At 43.6% G+C, this 19,586-nt stretch overlaps 1 protein-coding gene across 6 annotated transcripts in view; it reads right to left on the bottom strand.

Moving 5' to 3' along the window:
- ENAH (ENAH actin regulator) overlaps positions 1-11,385 on the bottom strand; it is a gene marked incomplete at its 5' end in the record, with an annotated part of 97,343 nt that extends 85,958 nt beyond the window's left edge. For all 6 annotated transcript variants that reach the window (XM_084262382.1, XM_084262383.1, XM_084262385.1 and 3 more), the window contains one exon: positions 11,305-11,385. In XM_084262382.1, the coding sequence (XP_084118508.1) occupies positions 11,305-11,309 (5 nt within the window). The remainder of the gene's footprint in view (positions 1-11,304) is intronic.
- Positions 11,386-19,586: the final 8,201 nt, after the last annotated feature.

Here is a 19,586-nt window from a genome sequence, read left to right as displayed (position 1 = left end):
AACTTCAGACATAGTTGAAGCCAGGGAGCAATGCAAAAAGGAAAAAAGCATGACTTCAAGTAAGTGGATGTTGAATACAGAGATTACCACTACAGAAATCACCAAACCTGAAAGCGTTCCTAAGCATTACACAGACAGGTCAGTCCTTATCCTCACATCACTTACAAATTATGTGCAATTTACGTAGAAGTTAAAGAAAAAAAGCTATGAAGGCCTTATATAGTAAGGCCCAGATAACATAAAGCATACCACTAACAAACCAGATTACAAACACTTCCCAACTCCAAACAGCTAAGGACTTCTCATTCCTCCACATAGTCACTGCCCTCCCTCTTTATTAACAACTAGTAAGCTACAGACCAGACCACTGGTCTTCACTGTAGGTGAAGACTATGCATCAAGTACTGGGAAACCTGAACAAGTAAACACCTTCACACACAGGCAGCACACAGAGGTTAACAATACACATTGAGAACAGTGGGGATTCCATTGTTGGGGCAAGGAGAAGTGCAAGAGAAGTGGCTTGTTTTGCATCCATCTGCCCTAAGAAAAAGATAGGCATGAACTGAAGGGAAGATATTCAGAGAATTTAGAACTGGCTTAATTGTACACTCTTCTATCCTGTGATGACTAAGTAGGGGCTTCGACGGGGCAAAAATAAAATCCTACTATTAAGTGTTATTAAGCATTAGTCATGTCTAAAGATGCAATGCAATCCACTTTTATCTGCATCTTCCACATTTACTATATACAAGTCACACTCACGACCAAGACCGCATCCTCACAAAAATAACACCGATGGTTCCCTCAAACCAGGCAGTCCATGCATTTTTGCTAGTGATTCCCAGTAGTTAGACACTTCCAAGGAAAATATACCTTCACACTTTACACAGGAACAGTAACACATTAAATGTATTTTCAGTTTTGTGTTTTGATATTTTTCTGTGCAATGCAAATTGCACTTCGCTCATGCAGACATCATCTTCACAGAGTAATGCAAAAACAAATCACAATTTAAACCCTGTCATACAGCTGCTTACCCACTTTCAGGACCTAACTCCTTGTTCCTTGAAATAAGAACTACACGAGGTATTTGTATTAGGTCAGACATCAAAACCACAAACTACCTACAAAACAAAAATAACACGGAGCAAAATTCACCTGTATCTGCAACATGCCTGCAAGAATCCACACAGTACAAAATCTCCACATGGTGTCTCCAAAGAATTGAATAACTATCTCAGGAACTCAGCACTTGAATGTCTGAAAGCTTACCCGTGTCCTGTTCTCCACCGCTGCAGCAGCTGATCTAATAAAGGACACTGCCTCTCCTTATAAACCCTTTGTCTTGTTTATACCCTTAGAGCAACACAGCTACAGCAACAATATTCATAACCTGCAACGCAACCTTTGTGTTTATCTTCCTGCTGTGCCCTTACTGATTTAGCTACTGTTGGAAACAGTGGCAATTACAGGACTGTAGAACTGTTCTATCAGTGAGTAACAAACACAGAGCACATAAAAAATATACAGAAAGACCTTTTGGTCTTATAGTCACCTTTATAGTATGCCAAACCAACAAGCCTGAGATACACTATTCTTCCAAACTTCATAAAAAGACTACTCAAAGACATTGCTCCTGAAGGGAGCATACAAACAGGAGGGGAAATCAACTTTTTAAAAGGGTAAATAACACCAGGACAAGGAGGAATGGACTAAAGCTAAAGGAGGGAAGGTTTAGATTAGATATTAGGGGGGAGTTTTTTTTACAGGAAGAGTGGTAAGGTGCTGGAACAGGCTGCCCAGAGAGGTGGTGGATGTCCCATCCCTGGAAGTGTTCAAGGCCAGGCTGGATGGGGCCCTGGGCAACCTTGTGTAGATCCAAGACTGGAGGTTGGTGGCCCTGCCTGTGGCAGCGGGGTTGGAACTCTGTATTCATAGAAGCATAGAATGGCCTGGGTTGGAAGAGACCCCAAGGATCAGAGTGGAGTGTCTGGACCCAGCAGTCCAGATCTCTTCACCTCACAACTTAGTTGTAAGGTCAGATGTTAAGTTCAGCAGTAATAATTTTGAGAATAATTCAGGCAGCAGCCATTAACTGGGATGATCACTAAACTAAAGGCTACTGGACTCATCACACCATATTGTGGAAACTACAGCAAAAGTACTACCACAACCTTTGAGATTACAGAACAAGATCTTTAGGGTGCAAAATTTGTTTAATGTACCACTTTCAGGTATTTGACACTTTGGTCTCCTTCCTCAATCTCAAGTCAAAATTTTCATCTGAAACCCATTACTGCATTTCTACCCCACAACTAAACACCCAGTGAGACCACTAAAAAGCTGTGAAAACTCATTCTCAATTACTCTCCAAAACACGTAAAACTGAAGCAGCAGCTGAAGTACTGCATTCGACCTCTGGTAGAGTTTATGAGCAACAACTTACTATTCAAGTGCTCTAGCCATTCATCCACTCTTCCCTCTACTCCGGATTAGACACAGATTCCCCGAGAGCTTTCTAAGATTAACCTACCTCCTCAGCCTTCTCTTGGTCTGAAGAACGTTGCTCTGGGTAGGTCTTTCACATCTTCACTCAACCTTTAAACTGCATGTTCTAACCAAGAGAGGAGTGACTACCCCACACTCTGTTTCAGACCAGATGGTTCCTGTCTAGCTAGGAAAGCAGTCCTGTGTCCAAGACGTTTTTATTTCATGTATATGCAGATACTGAACGGAGACACAAAGCATCAGCTACTTCCTGCACCATCCACCTGCTCTACTCAAACCAGGGATTCAACCATATACATCGGTGCCTAACAATAAATTAAAATATAATAGCTCCTTGAGTTCTGACTATATTCAGACATGTCTATCAAAGCAAGAGTATTCTTAACTAGAAAAAAAATCTGAACATAATTTCTTAAAACAACAGTATTTTTGCTTGAATAGTACTTAACTACAACCAAACTATACCGGCTTTTAAGTCATATATTCAGTGATTAGACTTACACATACAAATGCTGAGCTTCAGCACTGATTGTTTTTATAACAGTGCTGGCATTTGCTACACTGATTTACCTCTGCCATAATTAGATTCATTAGGATTCAGTTTCACTGCTTTGTCAGTCTGGCCACACCATCTATTTCAGACAATAGGTAACCATGTTTCTCCTTAAGTTGTAAAGACCATTTAACTTAATCCAGGGTAGCCAATTTTCTAAAAATAGGCTCTGTGAATGCGTTGGAGAACAGAGTACATGTTTCCTAGGAAAGCTTCACCATTCAATTTTAAGTACAAATCAAACAAGTTTAGAAAGAAAAATAATCTGTTCCATTAACTTGGACTGAGTACTTTTACAGAAGACTCGGCATTGTTTATTGGACTGAGGTTAGCCAAAAGGATCATATACTTTCCTCAAATATCAACATCAGTTCAACACAGCAGAGGAAATACAAGGTGTACACATCACTAAGTGCTGCTGTAAAAAGACTCCAAGCTTTTAAAAGAAAGCAAAGAGGGGGAAAGATATTTTTATAGAACAGGAAAATACACAAATGAGTTTTCAAAACAAGCAGTGAGCAGTGTTCATTGTAACACATTATTGATGGGAACACCTACAGCAGCTAGAAAAGAAACATTCTTGCTAGCCTAGGTTTGGAAGCTGGGTACCTGAAAAACATCTACACTGAATAAAAGCTGTTTCAAGAGCTGGTCATTTTAAGCAGCCACTCTACCATGTTCAAGGCCCAGATTTACCAAGAGCAAACGCTTCAGTCAGATTTGCAAAGCCAACCATGAAAGCATCAACTGCCTCTTTCACCAGTGCCAGTAAAGACACCACTAACACAGCAGTACCTGGAGGTTTATCGGAAACACATGATCAACAATAGAATCCTCATCTTCCCATCTGATAACTGCATTTTCAATTCCATAAAAAAATACAATAGTAGCAGATGCGTCCATGTATGAAGACATATACGGGTCTAAACAACTGAAATACTGAAGCATTTACCAGTAGCTCCTCATTAGTGATGAGTCCACAATGAAACATTCCCTTAGCTACATAACTTTCAAAGTGTTGCAGTTAACAACTTGGTATCAGCGTACAGTAGCCTGCAATAAGGTGACAGCAGTCACTTTGAGTATCATTCTGTATTTTAGGAAATTGCTTTAAGGAGAATGACACATACAGAGAAATTTATTTTCTCTAGAAGGAAAATGAAAATATTCCTCTAGCAGCTGCAAAGCTGCAAGTAAGACATAACAGAAGCTTTAGCTATGCCAATGGTTAGCTTTGTTCTGTTATTTTGCTATATTCAAGTTCTAAAAGCTTTTCTTCCTTTTTTGAAACTAGGTGGTTAGTACACACAGAATATACAACAATTTCAACTTCTTATGAAATTTGCACTGAATTGCTTTGTAACCCAATTCAGGAAAAGAAATTTCACATTTGTGAAGAATAACAAAAGACTGACAGAACATTTGAAATAAAATCCTTCCAATCTTGTTTGTGCTGCAAACTACGAGTTTAGAGTTATTTCTGGCAGCACACCAGTCCAGCAAAGTAGTATTTTTGTATCACCCTCTGGAGTGCAATTAGTTTTCACTTCTCTCCCCCATACTTCACCGAGTGTCAGAACCTTTCTTTACCATAATTTAAAAAAAAAAAAAAAAAGAAAAAAAGAAAAAAACCCTAAGAAAAAAAGCCACACAGCACCAACCCACACACAAAGCAGCATACTGGTTTTGGACTAAACAAACAGTTTTTACCAGTCTTCCTTTATGTATGTCAACTTTCTCTTAAGAATTTCCACTATGTGAAACTATGGGCAGATTTTTGGTTTTGCTTGAATATTGATTACATTTTCTGTTAATGGGCCCTGCCTAAAGATTGCTCACGAGGAGCAAGAGAATCTTACCTCAACCCCTCACGTTAGCTCATGCACTGACTCCCAGAACACATGCTTCTTTCCAGCAGTTCAACTGGAAAGACTATCTGAAAGCAGCCTGACAATTCGCCTCACCTCACACCCAACAGTGCCATTCTCTCTGCTGGGCTGTCACCAGCGTTTAGGCAGCAAACCCAGGAAAACATCACCTCAGCTCCCCAGGAGCAGTTCCGTAAGCTGCCCGTACGTGTCTGCAGAACTGTAGCACACGTGTAACGCTGTCAGAAGGCAGGGTTCTCATGGTCTTTTTTTGAAACTTTTCCAACATTATAGTCATGAAACAGTTACAGTGAAGGGGACTTGTAGTAAGCAACAATACAGGAGAGGGTTATCAATTAGTGCTAGAACAATTAATTAAAAGTGTCTGAAATGAAACTCTGCTTTCCTCTAAAACATGTATTGGTACACAGCATTTTAAAAAAGTACATCAGACTCAGTTACTTAGAAAAATGGTTTTATTTCTTATGTTAGAAAATTTGAACCCTAAAATAAGGTACTATGGCCATTTCTAAAAGGGGAGAAAAAATTCTGTACATTAGTCAACAAAAAGCTATGTACAAACCTCATTCTTTCCCAGGTTTGAGAGAACTCATGGGAAGCTAGGGAAGGGGACAAACAGTAAGGACCAAATATTGGCTTTTCATCTGGCAGGTTTAAATACAGACAGATACAAAAGTGGCTTTGCTCCCATGTTAATCCCAAGAGATGCCAACAGATCAAGAACACAAGGTAGTTTTATACAATTCACAATGACTGGCAGGGAAAGGCTAGGGTGGAGGAGTGAGGTGTGTACCACCAAAAACTACTTAAACATACTGAAACTGTTCAACAAGGCTTGTGTGACTTCTGTCTCTGCTACATTTACTTTCACCTACTACTAAAAGTCTTTAGGTTTGGGGTTTTTTTAATCCAACATTAAAAGCACACGTTTTCTCCTTTTTCTCAACACTAGAGCAGTCTTAAAAGCTAAACATATCTAGATGTTTAGAGAGCTGGCACACGTATTTCTCCACTGCTGAGCGGAAGCAGGCATGAATTGTCAAGAGCAACTTTAGATGAAAGGTCAGAGTAAAGAAGGGAATAATTCTTCCACAAAATACATGTGCAGTGTAGTAATGAAAGTAAATGACTGCCCAGTGGTTCAGTAACCTACTTCTATAATAGTTGTGCATGAAATGCACTGGCATGGCAAGAAGCAGTTCTCATTACTAAGTATTTCCAATCACATGCCTAAGGCAGAGCAGAGATACGTCACTTATGCCCTAAGTGTGCTAGCAAAGCATCCACTGAAACAGGTGCTGGAAGAGTAATTCCTCCCCTTTTTATGGAAGAGCAGAAAACCTTTCATGATGTAGTGGTGTGAAGTAGGGCACTACGTAACTCTGTCTTGTTCTCTGACCTCCAGCAAAAAACAACATGAAGCCCTGAATCAAGAGTCAAGAAAATAACTTGCACATACCCTTCCAGAGAGCATTCCTGAATTATACACACTCCCAGACTGTTTCTGATTTTTAGAGGCTGACAACATAATTGCTGCCATGGTCATAAATAGCTTTTTCTAAAAAAAAAAAAAAAAAAAAAAAAAAAATTGTATTGCAATTCCCACACCCTCCATTCATACAGTAATATTTGAAAAAGACTTATACTTTTACTATCAAAATAATTCACTAAACTATCCAGAGACCTTGAGGGCAAAACAGTTGTCAGATTCCATACCAGGTGGGCAGAAACAACCCATCCAAAAATTGCTTGCAACTGTCACAAATAAAGTGCTAGCTAAAGACTCCACTTCTATCAGACAGATGACTCAGTCCATCTGTTAGTTTACTTAAGAACAAGGAAAGTAACCTGAATTCTTGTATCCACCTGAAAAAAACCACCCTGCCTACACCACCAATTTTACTCTTGAGATATGAGCAATTTTAAGAACTGTATTGGTTGCAGTTATGCATATCCAGTCTAATTTAACTGCCTGCTTGCACTTCCAACATTCTATCAAATATTTCCCAACTAAATTAAGCTTTCTACTTCAAATACACTATTTGGGCAAGTATTAAAACTAAAGCAAAGGCGCAATCCCAATGTGTTACCCTACATATTGATGTACACAACTTAATGCCACCACTGAAATTAATGGCTTTGCTGCTCTGGTATCTTACTACTTGAAATGACTGCAGTTATTGCAGTAGACTGAACTATACTACACTAACACTACAGTGCTCTTATATACCCACTTTCCTGGAAACCCTTGGAAATGTGTGCGAGTTCCCTGAATAACTCCTAGTCCTAAACAAAAGTCCATGTTTTGCTACTTCTGGCATGGGCTTCCACTCCCATATTAGATATATAAAGAGCCCAGTGAGTATGGTACCAGGTATCTTCACACAACCTTTAAAATACAATACAGGCTTACTGACCCAGGCACAAACTACACTGGCTTTGAATCGATAACATGAATTACATTCTTAAGCATCATACTTGAGCAGAAAACCTGCTGAAAGTAAGAGGAAACTTTAGTATGGTTTAGAGGGAGCATAAAATTAGTTAACTTTTTTATCTTGAAAACACCACTGAGATGAGACAACTGTTTAAAGATGACAAAAGTCTGTAATAATTTAGCTGCTGCCCTATCTAAATACAAAAAGAACACTCACACATATGATATGCATGGTAGCCCGTGGTAAGCACAAGTGAATGCAGTGGGCTCTGGAAAGACTAGAATTTAAAATTCTAAAAAAATACCGTTTCTTTCCCAGTTCCTGCAACTTGGGTAATGAAAACAGACTAAGCAGTCTGCTTTCTGACTAGCACACTAATGAAAAACAATTCTTTCCCACACAAAGAAATGGATGTAGTAATCCCAAGAGAAGGCTGTACGGTTTGATTAAAAAAAAAGTCAGTATCTTGGAAAGCTCATTTATTTTTATTGGAGTTAACATACAGAATGAGCTGGATATCAAAAAAAAAAAAATTAAGGGAAGTCACTTAACCTTCACTATTGAACCCCAACTCTAGGACTAGACTTATGTTTGTCAGCTTCTGTAATACAGATTTTAACATATGAATCAATGAAAGTCTGCTCACACACGCTGTTCTTGTGCCAATACAATAAGTTAAGCGATTACACGAACTGGGGCACCAAACCGTGATGTTTCCTAGGCCTTTGCTACCTTTCCCCCCACAACCACGTTCCAGTCAGCTAGTAGATAGAAACCTCACTGAATATGCCTATTCCTGGATACCTATTATGAGATAAGTGTGTTCAGGAAACTATATTAAGAGCAGTACTTAGTCAGCTAACCACAATACAATAAGAGCAACAGGTGTTCATGGAAATCAGCTCTTTACCTAAAGCAGCAGGAGAGATACACACAAGCCCTATTCAAGCTGGCTCCCGAACCAGGTAACTTCATACTCAGGCTAGACCATTTAACTGGGATATTTAATATTCAAAGTTTATCAGCAACTTAAAACCCTTAACAGATGCTACTCAAATAGCATACAATGTTAATTCAAATACAAAACAGACTTCTGCAAGAATAAATTTTTGTGCACCACTGATGTTTGTCTTACTGAATTGCTGATTATTTTATAATATGAAGATGCTCTTTACAATGACATTTAGTTTTATTTGACATAAGGAAAACCAGTTTGCTCTTCAGTAACTCACCAGCTAACCACCCAGACAAGATGGGAGATCTTAACATGGAATCATCGCATTAGTTCAGGCTCGTGACAGCTGAAGAACAGGCTCTCTCACACATGTATGTGCTGAAGGACAGAACAGAAACTGGGGGCTTCTTCCCCATCCCCCTCAGCTCATCTCAGAATGACTTCTAGTACTTATTTCTGTTTGTATTCTTTGGAGCACCAGCTGCATACTTACCTGCAAAACAGCAGCGGCAGAACACAACTTATACATTCCAGGAGATAACTAATACCATGTCAAGACTACGTTTTTAGTACTAACCTCTAAGATTTAACACCACCTGCACACAGAGGAGCTATATATGAAACGCCAGTCTCTCGTCCCCCACCCACCTTGTCACTCCTCCCCCATCACAACTTGCCTTGACCAGCAAATACACATTAAAAGACACTGCCCTAACAACACACATCACCAAGTTACTGTCTAAACATGTTTCAGAAATATACCATCAATCCTAGTCTAAACAAGTCCAAAGAGAGGGCATGCAGTGAGAGCTTGCCATGGTACTGGAGCTGGACCAATTAAACAAAACTGAGTCAATTTATTAGTGCCTCTACAGAGAGAAAATACTTCTTTAACCACATCATTTGTTTAGCCTGTGTAGTTTAATTGGTACAGTTAGCTTCTTTTTTTTCAAAATCTTGGAACCAAGTGTCCTTGAAGTCAGATTTCTTTGATCTACCCAATGACCACTCAGAGCGACCATCCAACTTGCAAGGACATCTCCCCCTTACCAGCTGAACACCCGTGCTCATGAACAGGTAAGAAATATTGGGACCTGTAACACATTCACTTCCCTATATTTACTAACTGCTTCAAGTCACCTATTCCAACATCTAAATAAGCAACCTAAGGGTAGGTTCAACCTAGACACTTTCCTGTTATACTGGTTAAGAGAAATATTTGTGCTCCCTCCAAGCTGGCAGAAGTCCTAGCACACATACAGTTACATCAGCGAAAGAGTAGTCTTGCTGGTATAGCTTACTTCACTCGGCATCAGCTGCACAATTGAAAAGTACTTCTTGCCAGTATGAAAACCAAATTTATACGGGGCCTCTGAAAATATTCATGCCAACTCCGGGTAGATCAATAGCAGTCATTGTGTTAAAAATTTGTCAAGATAAGAACAATAAAAAACCCCAAAAATCCTTTGTTTAAAGGATCTGGGTACGAACTATAAGTTTTGTGAGTTGTAACTTTTTATTTCCAGGACATCTGACTCCTGCGTGAGCAACATGAGTAAGTGAAAATAAATTATCACAAGGCAAAACAATGCTTAAAATAACGTAGGACATAAATACCTACAGTTAACAAAGGAAACCAGAGGGAAATACAGAAGCACAATTCTAAAGAAAACAGCAGGGAGACTGTTCCCATGCCTGCCACTGCAGTGCTACCCTTTCCACTGAAGGTGCACACGCATCGGGCAGGGGAACCCTTACAGCTCAAAAAAAAAAAAACCACCAATTAGGATTTTACTGTAATTTACAGGGAATTCTAACGTCTCGTCAGCTTTACGTGTCAGAGGATTCTGCTGATTTTCATCACACGGATCCTGCCGAGCTATACTCCAAAGGACCTCACGACTTACAGTCGCCTTTAAAACAAAGAAGATTCAAATCCAACTGCAGAGCAGACAGTATCTTGGGGAGGGCGGGGGGGGAAATAAAGAAAAAAAAAGAATGAGTAACTCGGTTCCTCAGTGGTTTAACCAAGGGACAGGCCTGCGGGGAGAACAACGTCCCCGAACAGACGGAGCAGCGCTCGGGCTACCGAGCCGCATTTCTCACCGGGTCTTGCACCAATCCAGAAAGAAGATTATGGAAACAGAGCAGGCACTAAAAGGAGCCGGGGGGGGGAGGGTGCGGGGGGAGGACGGGCCAGGGAGGCAGAAAATCGCCTTCAAATGAATGAGCCGGCGGGGAGCGGGAGTCCCCGGCGGGAGGGAGGGAAGGCAGGCAGGCACCCACCTCCCTCCTCCCCGGCCCCCAGCCGCGTCCACCTCAGTGTTTACATCTGAAACCTCCAAACGCGGCACTTCCCCGGCTGCCGAGAGGGGATACCCACCCTCCTCCTTCCCCCCGCACCCCCCCCCCCCACCAGCCCCGACGCCTCTTTATTGATTACACGGGGAAAAACCCAGCTGCTGCTGCAATGCAACACGCGCCGGGTGAGGCGGAGGGGAGGGGGGGAGGAAAAAACCCACTGCCGGGCGAGAGAGAGAGAGAGAGAGAAAGAAAGAGAAGAAAGGGGCCGGCCGGCCGGGACTCACACGGTGCCGGCGCGCACCGCCGCGGCCAGCCTGGGGGAGGCGCCGCAGCGGGGTCGCCCCACCAACCCCAGGCCCGGGCCCCGCTGCCGCCCCCCGAGCGCAACTTCGCCGCCGCCGCGGGGGACGGGGCCGGCGGGGCCGCCCCTCCCCCACCCGCCAGTAACAATGGGCCCCTCCCCCCCACCGCGGGGCTCCCCTCAGCCCGGCCCCCCTCCCCCTCCGCCGGCCGAGCGTGCCCCCCCCCCTCCCCCCCCTCACGGCTGCGGACCGTTAGAGGCGCGCGCACACGCATACACACGCGTTCTCCCCCCACTTCCACCACCACCCCCCCCCCCCAAAGCCGCCGCCTGCTCCGGGACCGGCCCCTCACCTCATGGTGCTGCTCGGGGTCGGGGAGCCGCTCCCGCTTCCTCGCTCGCTCCGCTCTCTCCACCGCCCCGCTCCTCGCCGCTCCGCAGGGACCGGCGCGCCAACGGACAGCGAGAGCCCCGGCCGCCAGCACCTCCCCACCCGTCTCCGCCGCTCCCTCCGCCGCCGGGCCGGGCCAGACCACCGCGGGGAGCCGGGGGGTGGGACTGAGCGAGAGAGGTGGGGGAAAGGGGCGGGGCGGAGCGAACCAACGCGCGGGAAGGGCGGGGGGGGAGGGGGAGGACGGAGACACCGGCGGGGCTGAGGTAGCGGCGGGGGGCGCGGCGGGGATGTGGGGGATGGCTGGGAGGGGCGGCGGGTGCAGACCGCGCCCGCCGCCGCCCGTGCGGATGATCGGGGCTCGGCGGCTCCGCGCGGGGGTGGGCTGGGGGTAGGACGGGCTGTACTCAGGTGAGGCAGCCGCGCCCCGGGAGACGGCCCTGGGCCCGCCCTCAGGAGAAGCGGTCGCCCGCGGCAATTCCTTCCCCAGCCCCGCGCTATTGTCCTGCGGGGCAGGGCAGCGCGGAGCCGGGCACCGCGGTGAGGCCCTGCTCCCGGCCCGCCCCCCGGGCCAGGGGAAGAGGAACGGGTCCCGCCTCGGGTGTGCCCCGCCGGGCGAGGGGGGGCCGTAACATCACCCGGCGCCTGGGAGACGCTCCGGAGCGGCGGGGCGGGCTGGGCTCCTTAGGAACCGCGTTCCGGCCGGTGGAGCTCGGCGCCTCTCGGGGCTTCGCGCTCGCCAACGCTGGTTCCGGGCATCGGCAGACCTCAGCCCAGGGTCCCCCCCCGCCTGCTCCCTGCACCAGGGTCTCCGGCCGGGAGTCTGTGGGCGTAGGGAAGGCAACGCGCAAGCCGTGCGACGCGCTGCGTGAGCGCGGCAGGTAGGCTGCTCCGTGGCTCTGGGGTTGCCTCCCCGTGCCCTCGGTAGAGCGCGGCCTGAGCCACGTCCTCAGGAAGGCAGGGACGGGATTTCAGCCTCGCACCTCCCGCCGGCCCCGCGCCTGTGCCAGCCACAGGCGGACGTGGTGCTGTGGGCGCTCGGGCGGAGCCGGCGGGCTGAACTGCCCCGGCTCCTGCGAGCTGGCTCCTGGCCGGCGCCAGCTACCCGGTCTCCGCATCTCCCCTAAGAGGGGTGATGTGCGGTTTCCAGTGACATTAAAGCATCTCAGTGCAACTCCCATCTCATTATTATTATTTTTAAACAAAAAACATATTGTTTTCTAGGTTTTAGTTATAAAAATGCATTCTAGTTATTAAAAATGCATACATTCTTTATAAACGTCCAGACACTTAGATACTAAAAGGTAAAGGATTTTAGCAATATATATCTATATAACTTCTTTATATTTTTATCTAGGTTTCACAAACCACAAATCTCAGCTGTTTGACAATATGTGTGCAACCTCTTCCTTGACCAGCACAGGATCTGAGACCAGGGTCATCTGCTGTCAGTAACACAGTAAGAGAGGAACTAGTCAATGAGAAGACTGGTCAGCTGTTAGAAAATACTAATTCAGGAAAAAGGACAGGCTCTGAAACTCTAGTTAATGATTAACAGTTTAGTAAGAATATTAACATGTTTTTACTGGCACAGGGATGATGTCAATGAAAATGTTGCAGGAGAGGTGAATCACAAAATGCAGATGAGTAATCAGAAGAAAAGCAGCATCATACTCTTAAAAATTAAGTGGGTACTTTTGACAACAATGTAAACGCAGTCTGAAAAGGGAGACGCAATCGAATCTGGTAAATACATTTGCCTCAATTGCTTCCAGCAAACCCTGGGACTGTAATGAGTGACAGTGGATCTCAGTTCTTAAGGAATCATGAATTTTCTAAGGTCTGGGCTTCCTGTCACCAGAACATTCTCCAAATAAAAGGCTTGCAAAGAAAGCCATTCTGTCAGTGAAAAGTATCTGAAGGCAGCCAAACATAAATATTAGAATCTATATCCAGCTGATTTATCCATCTATATAGATATAGTGAAGATACGTATCTAATTCAGCAGATACATCAGTAGAAGGAATGGCTGGAACGGGCAGAAGAAGGATTTTGTTCTAAGATCCCAGTTGTTCTATACCAGGGGGGAAAAAAAAAAAAAATCCAACCAAAAACCAGCATCATGATGTGTCTGTTTTGCTATGACTGTTCTGTCATGTTAGTGAAATCTAAAAGAAGTTTGACTGTGACAGGTGTATAAAACCCACTGAAAGTGTGCCTGGGCTGCAAGTCTGCCCGAGAGCGAAGGAAAATAGCCAGGAGCTGTTACTCCTGCAAAGTAACTATTATCATTATTTGTGTTATATTACTTGGTGCTCTAAGCCAAATCAGATACGGTCATAGCTGGACTTCTCAAGACATACTCTGTGGTACAACAGAACTTGTAAAAATGCCAGAAGAATAATTTTGCATGCTGGCATCGCAGATGTCACCAAGCGCAAAGTCATTCTGGACGCTAGCTCAGTCAAAAATCCCCTTGAATTAATCTGTAACTAAATACTAAATCTGCACTAACTCATCTTAGCAGTTAGATGGGAAGGAGGTGAGCCAAAATGATACAGGGCAGATATCAATTATGAACATTGAGTGCTTCTTGCTTTCCAGGTCGGTTTAGCGATGTTATTGTCAGGAAATTAAAATAGTCTAGGAGAAGAAGGAGTAGGTGTCATGTGCGTGTTTATGGTACTGGACTAATCTGTCACCTCTTGCAGCGGGGCCGCGTGTTCTCAGGCTTTCAACGTGTCCAAGTCACTGGGTGCCATTCTGCCATTACCTTTCTCGCTGGGGGGGTCCTGCAGCGGCACAGCATGGGTGCTAATGCCCTCCATGCTCCCTCCCACCCGCTCTCCCTTCTTCTGGCAATGTTAAAACCAGCGTGGCAGAAAGTCTTCATAGCTGGTGGTGTCACACTTAATAACCCAAGGCCCTCACGATGTAAGAGGCACCGGTACATAACGGCGCTCCGAATCTGTGCCGGAGGACTGTGTTCATGCCCTCCTTCCTCCAGATCCAGGCAGCTCTGAATACCCCAAAGGCCCGTCGCATCCCTCCCTCCTGCATTTTCTGCTGCTCAACTGCAACTGAGGACTGGAATTCAGATGTTTCCAAAAGCTGAGCCAGCTCAGGTTGAGCAGCATGATGTGCCTCTTCTCCAAACAACCCGACTAACGAAGGCTTTTTGAATGCTGGAGAAATGGCTCACCCAGGCATAAGCCAGAAGAGAATGTGTTTCTGTTTAGGATCAGCCAGATGCGAGAGGCTTGTCAGGCTACTCCTGAGCAAACCCAGCCAAGTCCATCACATGGATCGCCCCTAATGCAGGGTCATGAGGAGGATGCATGACTAATGTTCTGGAGACATTAGGGGAATCCAAAAGCCTTCAAAAAGCAGAGTAATCCTTCCTCTGACAGCAAGGTTTCCTCAGTCATCTCTGAAACACTCTCCTGCTTTGTTTCTTTGGAAAGTCTGTATTTAGGAGGAAAAAGTAGGTGAGGTCTTTGTATGTCTTACTAGTGTCCTGGGACAGCGGCGCTTATGTGAGATCACTTTGGCCTTTGATAAACTGTAAACACTATAGTGCAGGATACACAGTCAGAGATGTTTCTGGAGTGCAGGGAAGTTGGGTTTTCCGGTGGTTTTGGGTTTTGAATGCTATTGTTCTTTTTACTTAATGTAGCTAGAGTTTGGTTTTCAAATATACAGGAAAAGACTTCTTATTTCATTTCTTTGGATTATTTTCCATAGAACTAGTACAGAAGTAAAATTCAATGTACTCTGCAACGCAGTGAGAGAACTGCAAATCCAAAGCATGAGCTGTCTCAGGTGGTGGTGAAGGGCTTTCCAAAACCAATGGGCTAAAAGAAAATGGCTCTGACAGTGTGCTCCTGTTAGCTTCTAAGATTATCAAAACAGAAGGGAATTAAGTAATTTAATGTATTATTCTCATCACTGATTATGTTAATCTAATTTATAAATACGTCTTTTGCTATGGACCAGGCACAGAGCTGACGCCTGAACCAATTCCATGAGGTCACAGTTAGCTGAACATGATGAGGATCAGACTACTTCATGGAGAGTTAAAATATACTGGCTGGTATAATTCTTCCTCTTCTTTCCTTCACTCACTCCCAAGTCGTTTTCAATTTCAGGTTGCCGTGAGTCAGCTCACTGCTGAAGTGTTGCATAGCAGACCATTAAAGGAGATGCTTTCAATGAAAAACTCTTTATTTTATTTATGAAATTATGCAGTATTTCTTGCCCATCTTCCAGGGAGGGGGAATAAACTCTCTCTAACATTCCTTCAGAAAGCTAAAATAAACAATTATTGGCATGACTCAGCAGATAACCACAACAGTAGCCAGCAAGGTCTTTTCTTAATGGAATAATTTTTTTTGTTTTGTTGTAAAAAAGGCAAAACAACATCACCAGAAAAAAAAAGCGATTCTTTCCACTCAAACACAGTCTTTTGACTCCCTAATGTGAAGCTCAGGCTCCCTACCAGCACAGACTGCTTAGGTCTTCTATCACATACCTCCAAAGAGGAAAGAAAACCACAGCTGAAGCACTTTCCACTGTGCATCTTTCCAGCAAGGTTCCTAATAGTGCCCCTCATACTGTCAAATAGCATCTGCAAATGTAAACGCAAGCCTCTGTAGACATGAGTCTGGAGTATGGTATGTGTCTTTTGGTCTGTTCCCAGTAGACTCAAATATTTAAGTGAAAATTCCTTGAATAAAAAGGGGATTGGTTTTTTTTCCCCCTAGTTTTATTGGGAAAGGAATTGGTGGCGTCCTTCAGGTCATTCAGTGAGGGCTAAAGTCTCTTTTTGTCTGAGTACTGCCTTGTGTACGAAGTGTAGAAATGCTTTTTTGACACTCAGATAAATTATGATTGTTGTCTTGACCTTTGTCTTTCATTCACCTCCACTCAGTTGCTGACTTTTGGAGATGACATGTTGATTTAGGACCACTGTGATCGACCAATCTCATCTCTTACTTTCTATCTAATTTTATACTCTTATCCTCTAATAGTCTTATTTGCCACCAGTCTGCATTCTTCTTATGCATTACCAATAAAATTTATTCATTATGTTCTTTGCTCTCCCTTGCTGATGTCTTAGAACAAATTGTACTCCGCTGCTTTATCTTATGCTGGAGTCCAGGCACAAAGCTGGCCCAGGATTTGGTTAAGATTGTTTTGAGCCATCTTTTCTTACAACTCCAGATGAGTTATATATTAAATTCCTCAACCACAGCCAAGGATTTGGGCCATTATTAATTAGTTATTATTAATAATTGTTAAGTGCCTACAGTGTGCTTGCAGCATAGAAAAAAAGGGCAGACTTCTTGCCTAAAAGAGCTATTACTCTAAGGGAGTGTTGGGGATGTCTGTGTTGCAGTGTCCAGCTTTAAAATACTTAGCTGGTGTTAGTTGTCTGGTACATTCTAGCTGAAACTGCATCGAGCTGTGCAAGCGGCTGCTCATCTCACCTCGCAGCCCTGACAGTCAGACCCCTTCATTCTGTCCAAGTTAAGCTAGAGAGATCCCAAAGGAGGTGGTGCAGCCTTTCAGTTGGAAGCCTGTACCAAATTTAATCAGTTAAAGCTACCTTGCACTTTGCAATTTATCTTTAACAGATTAAAAAAAAAAAAAAAAAAAAAAAAGAAAACAAACCCAAAAAACCAACTCAACCCCCCAAACAATAGCAAAGAACATTGTGAAACCCTGTGAATATTCAGCTGACTCCACTGCAAATATGCTCTGTCTTTTGACCATCCTTCTCCTTTCTCCTCCCTCCTATTTTAGATGACTGACAACACACTTACTATTGCTGGTTAGTTTCCATTCACTGCAAAGTTGGAATAACTTATGATGAAAGTACTGTCCCAGTTATAGATGAATGACAACACTTTTACTATAGCTGGTTAGTTTCCACTGACTGCAAAGTTGGAATAACTTGCAATAAAAATACTGCCCTGATTATAGATGAATGACAACACTTTTGCTATTGTGAGTGAGTGCTTGTGGACTGCAAAGCTGGAAGTCACTTACAGTACAAATATTGTTCCAGTAAAGGTAGAAGCTTAGTAAGACGATGATAACCTCTTTACTCCTTTCCAGCACTGCAGATTTTGCTTTCTGGCAATAGCTATAGCCAACTCCATAATTTGGATTTCAAATTTAGTAAGTGATAAATCATGCATGAGACCCAAAATATACAAAGCAGCAGTTGCAAAAATATTCTTCTTCAGTATTTTAGAAAGAACATCACAAAAATGTTTGCCAAATGAATTAATGTTGCTATAAAAAGACGTGAAGAAATGAGCTCTTAAGAGATTACAACACTAACACATGCCATTATTATTACTATAACTAGTTAGCAACAATCTCAAAATTCAGATACACTCTATAAAATCAATGAGAAGGAATTCCTTTCACTTGGCCCTAAGTCACGCTCCCAGCCTGGGGATCTGTATCTCAACAATAATCAGTCTCTCCGCCGAGTATTCATCCTCTGCTCCCTTTGTTAGTTCGGGTCACATGTTCCACAAATACGAGCCCGTAAACGGTGATGGATTTTCTCCTGCTCCTTCCAGCCTCAGACAGAACAGAACTGTCTCCTGCCCTGTTTCCTATTTCACAGGCTTTTTTCTAAACAACTCATACCGATGGTTTGCCACTGACTGGCATGGTGCAGTAAGAAATTTAAGTACTGCAGCCAACCAGCTGCCTTCCGAGCATATCGCTCACTAAAAAGTGCTTCTAGAGAGGCTACATTCAACAAACAAAGGCATTTTTCAAACCCCTGCCGAATGCTGGGGTTTCTAACTGGCTAATAAGAAAGCATTGCTCTTCTGGAGTACATGAAGAAATAGAGGTAGGAAAAGACCCATAAAGAAATGTTTCTCACTAAACTGTTTCCAGAGTTTTGTTTAGAAACCAACCTTATACTATCTTGAATCTATTTCACTGCCAGGAAATTCTTCTTTGTAAAACTTTATTTCTCTTAGGCCTGCTATGCCTAGATAAATTCTACCTTCCAGTATTTTTCTCTTCCAAATAGCTATAAATTTTATCACAGGCTTCTTCAGACATCAATTATCCTTACAACATCAACTGCTCTGTCACCAAGTAAGATTTCACAGCTTGGTTTCTCAAAAACCTCCGTTGTGGCTTTGTTCTGAGCTTCCTCCAGTGTTTGCAGTCCTGGGTGCACAAGACTCATGTCTTTCTTCAAGGTGCAGCTGACCACTCTTTCCTTCTGGACATGGAAACAGAAACCACCTTTCATGGCAGTATTTCCACCGGGGGTGTTGCCACTCCGAAAGATTCTGCAGACTTGTAACAAAAAACAGGTACCACCACCCGTGTGAAGACAGACTGATTTATAACCCTGAGGGATGCTCAGTCATTCTATTTAATTGTCATGACTGGCTGAACATTTCTAACCTTCTAATTGTGAATAGAGGTTGCCTTGTGCAGTGAAATGAGTCTTGCAACAATGAACCATTCATTCTGCTGTGACTACACCAGTGGGTGGAGGGGAAGAGCCAGCTTTGTAATGTTTGAAATTATTATTATTAAAACAACTGTACAGCTAGGGCATTGGCAGATCTGTAAAGAAATAAAAAGCCTTCCATCTCTTGTTCACAGTTTAGAACCACCCGGCGCTGGAAGGAACCGTAACCATTAGCATCTGATAGGGTTGGTGTGTTCATCGGTAATATGAGCTGATGTGATGGTAGGAGAACATGCTCAGGCAAAAAAGACTGGAACAATGAGAAACCTGTCCCTTTCCACGGGAGGTGACTGGTAGGATGAAAAATGCAGAACTGAATGAGGAGTGATGCAAGAATTACAAGGCTGTTCCTAAAACCCAGTGGCAAGAGAAATCCTTGTGTGTTCCTTTGAGGAAATGGCTGAGGATAGGAGCAAGAAAAGAAGTGTTATTTTTAGCAAGAAGTTGGTGAGGTTTTAATGCTAAAAAATTATAAAACCATGTAGGGGCTATTCAGCATTTTTCCTGAGAAAAGTACAATATATGGATCTGCAAAAGCAGGGAATGTATTTTTTTTAAAGAAATGCTATATAATAGAGTTTCACAGACCACTATTCCAAGCCTGATCCCAGAGAAACTGTAATACCAAGAAGGTCAGTCTGCCTTTTTAGAAGCGAGCTTTGCATTTATCATTTTAATTTCTGTTTTAAACCCAGAGGTGGGCAGCTGTTTCTTCTGACAGAGCT

Source organism: Gallinula chloropus (genome assembly GCF_964237585.1).
Source record: "Gallinula chloropus genome assembly, chromosome: 3".
Taxonomy (NCBI): Eukaryota; Metazoa; Chordata; class Aves; order Gruiformes; family Rallidae; genus Gallinula; species Gallinula chloropus.
This window is presented reverse-complemented; position numbering and strand designations above follow the sequence as displayed.